The sequence below is a fragment of the Propithecus coquereli genome, unplaced genomic scaffold, assembly GCF_000956105.1.
Source record: "Propithecus coquereli isolate 6110/MARCELLA unplaced genomic scaffold, Pcoq_1.0 Scaffold208, whole genome shotgun sequence".
Classification (NCBI taxonomy): Eukaryota; Metazoa; Chordata; class Mammalia; order Primates; family Indriidae; genus Propithecus; species Propithecus coquereli.
The window spans coordinates 2,383,717-2,391,776 of NW_012145856.1; the positions used below are offsets into that span (position 1 = coordinate 2,383,717).

At 53.4% G+C, this 8,060-nt stretch overlaps 1 protein-coding gene across 1 annotated transcript in view; it reads right to left on the reverse strand.

The window, feature by feature from the left end:
* The window catches only part of TCF7L1 (transcription factor 7-like 1 (T-cell specific, HMG-box)), a 154,731-nt gene extending 147,221 nt beyond the window's left edge, over positions 1-7,510 (reverse strand). The window contains exons 1-3 of the mRNA XM_012644235.1: positions 7,025-7,510; positions 6,878-6,941; positions 6,525-6,652 (exon numbers count right to left, since the gene is read on the reverse strand). Of these exons, the coding sequence (XP_012499689.1) occupies positions 6,525-6,652; positions 6,878-6,941; positions 7,025-7,279 (447 nt within the window). The 5' untranslated portion in view covers positions 7,280-7,510. The remainder of the gene's footprint in view (positions 1-6,524; positions 6,653-6,877; positions 6,942-7,024) is intronic.
* Between the last annotated feature and the right edge of the window lie 550 nt (positions 7,511-8,060).

Sequence of the window (8,060 nt, forward strand, 5' to 3'; positions counted from 1 at the left end):
GCCTCCAGCTTCCCTGATGTCTCAGCCCTCAGCTCTCCTACCTTGCCACGTGCTCCCTTCCATCCTCCTCTGATGATTTCCTTCCCGGAAGCATGCCCTCCCCTTCTTCCCTTGCTCCTTCCTGTCGCTCAGTTTCAATGACCCCTTCAGATCTCCTCACACCCAATGTGTCTCCAGTGAAACCAAGGGGCTCCCCAAATGAGCGCCTCTCACGACTCTGTGGGCTGTTACTGCCAACACATTCAGTGAGCATCTGTCCAGCACTGGGGAGGCAGAGACGGAAGGCCAGGGCCCCACCTGCAGAAATCATTCCCTAGGTTGCCTGGGCTCGGACACTAGGAGTTAACTGTGACATTGTCACTTTCTGCCCCTGCATCTCCTCTCCCAACACAAGTGCAGGCAAGCATCCCAGTCTCTCCCATCCTACCCTTCCTTTCCACTCCGATACGCTGAAGCCCTGTTCACCTCACCCCTGGCTCCTGTGAGTCTAACTGTTCTAGCTCCTTCCAGATCCTCCCCTTCTAATCCAACATTATCTTTCTAGGTACATGGATAAGTGACATCACTTCCCAGTATAACTTTTGATGGTTCTCTGCTGCCTCTTAAAGGAGACCAGATCCCTTTCCTGGCATTCTAGGCCTCCCATGCCCTGAGCCCTTATCCTTTCAGGCAAATGGAACCAAATAAGTTGCATCGTCCCAAGTAGCCCTGAACTTCTTCCTCCACGTCTTTGTTCTCCCTGTGTTGGCTCCCATCTCAAGATGGGAGTAAAAGTGGACTTCTGCTTTTCATTCTAAATACCTCTGTACTAAGTTTTTTTTTTTTTTTTTATAATTAACAAGAATGACCTAACTTAAAGAATGACTGAGTTTCAGGGACTAGTTTAAAGACACCTCCTCAACCTGACTTTCTTGATCATCCCGCCTGAAGCAATTTTTCTGAATTTCTCTTTATTCTGAAAATGCTTTTTCAGACTTTATTGCCTCTTAAAACAGTGCTATTATAGTGCTAACATTACTTCTTCCTAACTCAATTTTTAAATCCTTTAGGGCAATGGTCCCCAACCTTTTTGGCACCAGGAACCGGTTTCATGGAAGACAATTTTTCCACGGGCCAGGGTAGGGGAGTGGGGTGTCATGGGTGAGTGGGGGGTGGTGCGGAGCTCCGGGTGATGCACAGCCCGTTGCAGCCGTTTCCTAACAGGCCACCCGAACTCAGGTGCAGCCCCAGGGGTTGGGGACAGCAGCTTTAGGGCAAAGGCTGGGTCTTATCTCATCTTTTTTTTTTTTTTTTTAAAGAGACAGGGTCTCATGATGTTGTCCAGGCTGGAGTACAGTGGCCCCTGATCACAGCTCACTGCTACCTCCAAACTCCTGGGCTCAAGTGATCCTCCTGCCTCAGCCTTCGATTAGCCAGGACTACAGGCACACACCACCATGCCTAGCTAATTTTTAAAATTTTTTTAGAGATGGGGTCTCGCTATGTTGCCCAGGCTGCTCTTGAACTCCTGGTCTCAAGCAATCCTCCCACTTTCCCAAAGTGCTGGGATTACAGGTAGGTGCCACAATACCAGGCCTCTAACTCAAATTTTTTTTTTTTGAAACAGAGTCTCAACTCTGTTGTCTAGGCCAGAGTGCAGTGGCATCATCATACCTCAGAGCAATCTCAAAGTCCTGGGTTCAAGTAATTCTCCTGCCTCAGTCTCCCAAGTAGCTGGCATTACCGGTACATACCACTAAGACCAACTTACTTTATCTATTTTTCGTAAAAATGGGGTCTGGCTCTTGCTCAGGATGGTCTACAACTCCTGGCCTGAAGCGATCCTCCACCTCCTGCCTGGGCCTCCCAGAGTGCTAGGATTACAGGCTGGAGCACCTCCTAGCCTCAATTTTTAAATGCCTTAGGGCAAAGGCTGGGTCTTATCTCATCTTATCTCCCATGGTCCTTTAGCCACTGCCCAGGACAGGTACTCAATAAACACTAACTGAAGAAGTCAAGGAGCTAGGAATTAACTTTAAGGATACAAATCTAAATTTCCCCAATTTAGCAAGTAAAAATTATTCATGATTGGAATATAAGTAGGGTTTCCCATTATAGAAGGTTTTCCAGTGGGTTAATCATTTAAATTCTTTTTTATTCCCCAGTTCTTCTTGTATCACTGCAGGTCACTGTAAAGGCTGGAGAGCTCTTTGTTAGATGTGTGTACTGTGCATGCACTAACCTACTTTCTCCTTAAGAATCCCTAGAAGTGAGATCAATGAAGAATGAGACCAAACTATAACTTTCCAAACTTACAACAAATTAAATCAGATATTCCCTGCCAGGTCTACACCCAAAGAAAAAAGAATGACAGGGTTCAAGTCCCTCCACAGTTTGTCACCAATGTCATCCCAGCAATCCAAGTGCCAAAATTTCAGCAACACAGGCAGGGCCCTTTCAAAAGCTCACTCCATGTGAAAAGCCCTCATTAAACTCTGAGTTATATTTAGAAAAAAAAATGGAACAGAAGTTATATTTAGATGAAATGGCTTAAAAGAATTTTACCAAAAGCAGCATGTTTATACTGATCATCCAAAAGAAAAGGTTTCCTTAGCTTTTACACACAACTCCTAAAAACAGACAACCTCTTTATATGTATGCAAAGATTTCTGCTTGGGTTCCTTTGTGTCTGGAAGAACAGGGGTACCCAAGATACTGGCAAGACTGCCCATGGGAAGCTGTGGGATACAAAGGACTTAAAGATGAACATAAAACAATTTCATACAGAAATTTGAGTTGAGATAGTCTGTGAAAGGTACGAGCAACTTGCGCTTGAGCTGCACAAAAGTAGCTCTTAAATTTACAAACTGCAGGCTGGGTGCAGTGGCTCATGCCTATAGTCTGAGCTACTTGGGAGGCTGAGCAGAAGGATTACTTGAGGCCAGGAGTTCAAGAACAGCCTGGGCAACATATAGCGAGACCCCCATCTCTACAAAAAATTTTTTTAAAAATTAGCTGAGTATGAAGGTGCATGAGTATAGTCTCAGCTACTCAGGCGGCTGAGGCAGGAGGATCCCTTGAGACCAGGAGTTCAAGGCCACAGTAAGCTATTATCATGCCACTACACTTTAGCCTGGGCAGCAGAGCAAGACCCCACCTATAAAAAAAAAAATCATAAATTGGACACGAACATCACAGGCTCCCTCAGCAATACTACCTAGAAGCGTTCCTTTCCAAAATGTCGTTAGCTCTCATACTGTGGTCACAGCCAAACAACTCTTTATCACTTTGTAGCTAGCTTACCGAACTACATTCAACATTCTGTTTTTGGCCCTCCTTTGTCTTAAACTATTTTTGACATCCACTTCCTAATGTGTTAGCTTACATTTTCCTAACAAAATTCTATTCAACAGCACCGAGGGGGTTCAGTAAACCTGTGAAGCCTTTTCAGGAATGAATGTCTAATTTCAGGGTGACTACTAAAATAGTGAAAAATGGTTTGTGGCAGTTATTCCTCTCTTCGTAGGCCACAGGGTCCCAGGGGCTCCATACGAGAAGCAATCAGAGCTCAGAGGCTTGGCGCATGTCCCATGTTAAGGGGACCTCTTCTCTAAAGAGCCTCAGGAAGAGGCCACTTCCCAGCATTCCAGCCAAACCAGAGTGGAGGTCAAAGGTGATGCTGCATGGGGAGAGATGGCCAGGCTGTGGAACTGGCCAGCCCCTAGTTGTCCCAGCAGGAATTATGCCAGTGAGTGAGGGTGTTGCATCCTGCTGCCTGCCATCCTCCTACGGTCCATTAACACCCTGAAAACAGTCCTGCCAATCCCCACTTTTGCTTCTGGTTTGGTATTTGTAGAAAGTGTTAGAGCAGCAAAGAACTGGGGTCATCTAATTTTGTACTCCTTATAAGACTTAGTAGCAAAGCCTAAGGTGGTGCAATTTAGAGGTGAAACCAAAAAAGACCTAAGATACCAGAGAGACCAGATCATATATTCCAGGCACCTTCCGCTCCAACTCATCAGCTACCTCCTCCCTCCTCCTCCACCCCAAATCTATCTATATTCATTTTATCAGGATGGGAAACCAACAGAGGGCTACCTTGTTTGTACCTACCATTTGCCTATAGTGAGAATTACAGTAATTATATTAATATTACATAATCATCTAAAGAAAAATCATCATCATTAAAATCATTAACCATATAGTTCAGACAATCAAGTGCTTAAGTATTTCCTCACTTGCTTTCCTTACTGGCCACGATGCCCGAGGATAGGGTTGAATTAGGTTTTACTATGCAGACCTAACTGCAGGAAATGTCCCCAGAACTTTGTAACCAACCAAGCAGGCCTAACACAGCAACAGGCACACGAGAGACACCGAAATGCTGGGGGAAATGAACTAACTTCTGTTAAGGGCAATTCACCAGGGAGACAAGATGTAGGTATGGGAGTGGGGTGAGATATACTATGTCCCCAAGAGAATGGGTGTCCTGGGAGGCTCAAAAGGAGGATGGTAACCTGGGCCGGGGCCAGGAACAGCTGCAGGGGTGAACAGGAACAGTCAGAGGCATGCAGAGGGGAAAGGTCAACTTCCTCAAGGAGGGCTCCTAAATCCCACCCAGGCCTGGATTTAGTAATTGGGAATCCCCAGTATCAGCAAGAATCAGCCTTTGGAAGTTCTTAGGCAAAAGAACAAGCAAGATGGCAGAAGGAAGGAAGGAGGGTAGGAAGGAGGGGACACAAACAAAATCTGTCTTACTTGGGCTCCTGAGGGGAGGGGGCAGCAGAGCCTGCGAGAATCGAAATGCCCTATGGAGAAATGCCTGTGTGACGGAATAGTCTGCTTGATGGAAACAGTTACATTTGGGACATTTCTAGTGACTTTACTGCACCAGGACCCGGCTCAGGGCTGACACAAAGGTGCTAGTACCTCCCAGACTCCTCTCTCCAGACATTAGGTAAATGGAAAAATGGGACTGTAGTGGCATAACTGTCCCACACACAAAGTTATAGGAACCCCACCAAAACTTTCAGAACTAAGCTACATCTTCCAGCATGGAAGGGAGTCAGAGGAAACCTAAATAAATTCTCTGCAGCTTGTTTCACACAACTTTGACTCGCTCCCTTTTTTCTTTTAATATTCATGAGAAAAAGCAACAGCCATAGACCCCTATCCAGCTTTCACTGCAAAAGTGACACATTCAGGACTTCCTGGGACGTTCCAGTCCAGCAGGGGTAAAAACTGCAGGGCATCCCTCCTACACAGGGCGAAGGTGTGAGATCTGTGTGGTCCTACTCTCCTCTCCCTTGGTCAGGGCCTCCTCCACCAACCCCCACATCCCATCTAATCAAGGAATTGCACCCACAGACCCCAAGGTGGAGGCCGTGCTCTCCACCGACCGCCGCCGTACAATGACAGGAGGGACGGCCCATTCGGCCCTTTAGTTATCATTATTTTAGGGCAGCTTTAGCATAAGTGGGTTTGCTCCTCTCGCTGCCAAGGGGCCAACATTTCCTGCCCACCTCCCAACGCCTCTTCTAGAGCGAACTGGGGAGCACCGGGAAGCTGGGCGGGAAGCGAGTAACAACTACGGTGCACGTTGGGTGCGCGTCGCGCCCAAGCAGCTGCACCCAAGAGCCTGGCACACAGTAGGTAGGCCCCAACATCTGCCATCGGGCCCAGCACTGGGCAGGGAGTCTGGGAATGGGGTGGTGGCTCAGGGGACACAAAGGCCTCGCCAGCCCTGGGCTGCGCCCCTCACGACGCGGGGGGGCGGGAGTTTAGAGCCTGAGAGGGGGCGAAGGAATCCGCCCTCATTTGCACGTCGTCTGGGGCCCGGTCAATTTGCTTAATCACCGCTCTAAATGCCAGCGCACAGCACACAATGCGCGCCCATTAACAGGTTTAAAGTGTCGGAGCGCTTGCTTTAAATGAGAAAAGCAGGCGACAAAAGGGGGGAAAAAGCCAAGTTCCTCAACTTGAAGAATGCCTCGGTCGCCCTCGAAAGCGAGTTTAAAATCCAGAGCTCCGCAGAAAAGTTGAGGCCCCCGTGCGAAGGCTGGGGGTGGGGAGGGGGGTTGTGAATAACCCGCCACGAATGCTGGGTTTCTTAAGAACCAGCTTGCAGCCGCCCGGTGAACTCGGAGTCGGAGGGCAACGTCTCCAACCCAGCTCTCCCAGCCCCCTTGCCCAATTACCAGGGAAAGCTGACCGACTTCCAAGAAGGAAAGCAAGACCCCCCAAAGCAGGCACAAATCCAGGTTCTCCTTTGGTGCAGGCAAAGTTTTGAGGCCAAGGAAGATCCCAGAGGTGGACCCCAAAACCTCAACCCGCAAAAGGGGAGAAGTTAAAGGAACTATACTTTCATCCAGGCACCAGCCAGCGCAGCCTCACGCTCGGCCGCCAGAGAGTAGTTCAACTCCGCAAACAAGTTCTGCCCAGGATCGGCGCAGGAGGCCCCATCCCCCACTCCATGGCCGAGCCCGGGGGCGCATCCCGCGGGCCGCGGCCTCCCACCCGCCCCGGCGCGCCCGACGGGCACTCACGGTGCGCGCTCCTCCAGGGGACAGGGGTCCGTTGGAGAGGTACGGGCTGCTCAGGTCCGGGATCATCAGGAAGGGGTACCCAGGATAGGGGGGGCCCTTAAAGAACGCGCCGTCCTGGGGCCTTCTCACTGCGAACAAGACCAAGGCGGGGTGAGGTCCAGACCCCGGGGACAGCACCGGGACAGGGGACTTGAGGCAGTGCCGGGGCCGCGAGCGCGCCCCGCGGCGGCTGCTGCCGAGAGGAGCAGAGGACAGGGGCTCGGCCACGGGCGAGGGGAAACCGTGGGCCGCCTGGGCGGAGATGCGGACTGCAGCGGGGCTCGGGAGTGGGGACTGTCCCGGCGGGCACGTACCTTCGGCGAAGTAGTCCCGCGGCTTCTGGAAGGCGTCCCGGGCGGGCTGCGGGCGCCTCTCCGCCTGCGGAGGAGACACAAAGGCGAGAGCGGGTGAGCGGGCGCGGGGCCGGGATCCCACGGGGCTGGCCGCGGGAGACTCCTTACCTCCGAGTCCGAGCTGCTGCTCTGGTTCTCCGACTCGTTGACCAGGGACGACTTCACCTCGTCCAGGTCCCGCTGCGCCGAAGCGCTGTCGCTGCTCGGCTCCTGCTCCTCGCCCCCCTCGTCCTGGAAGGGGATCAGCTCGTCGTTCGCCCCGAGGTCGTCCCCTCCGCCGGCCGCCCCGGCGCCCGAGCCGCCGCCTCCCCCGCCGCCGCCGCCGCCGCCACCGCCGCCGCCGCCGCCGCCGAGCTGGGGCATGGTGGGGCCGCGGGCCAGGGCCGCCGCTCTTGGAGCCCCTCGCCGCCCGCGCCCTGCCGGGCCCGGCCCGGCGCCCCTCCCTCCCGCTCGCCGGCCCCCCGCTCCGCTCGCCGCCGCCGCCGCAGCAACAAAGTTTGACAGGGCGTGGCCCCACGGGAAGCGGGCCCGGCGCGGCCCGGCCGGGGCGGCTCGGCTCGGGCCCCTCCGGCAGCGCCGAGCGCAGGGCTCCCCGACTCGCCGCCGCCGCCGCCTGCTCCGCCGGGGCGTCCCGGCCCCTGGCCCGCCGGGGAGGGGCGAGCAGGGAAGGAGGGAGGGACCGCCGGGCTGGGCAGGGGGGCCGGAGGGAGGAGCCCCGGCTGCAAGCTGACACCCGCGCGCCTCGCGGAACCGGGAGAGCCTCGGCGCGCTCACACACACACACACACACACACACACACACACACACACACGCACACCATTCACGCACACCTTCCGGGGGCTGCGTCTCTCCGCAGCCTGCACCGTCCCCACTCCCAAATTGGCCCATACTCCCTCTCCTGAGCCCCACGCTGCACCCTCGGCGGCCTTCTTCCCAGCCTCCTGCGAACCGTGCGAGTCTTGCCCGCACCCCTCCGCATCCCCTAACTTTCTTCCAAAGAACCCCTAGAACTCTGCGCAGGTTCACACCCGCTCCCACCGAATTGGCGCGCTGGTGGGCGGCACTGCCCCCTGCGGGAAATCCTCGGACACACAGACCGGCCGAGGACAGTCCCTCTGTCTGGAGTCCCTCGGAGCCTTAACT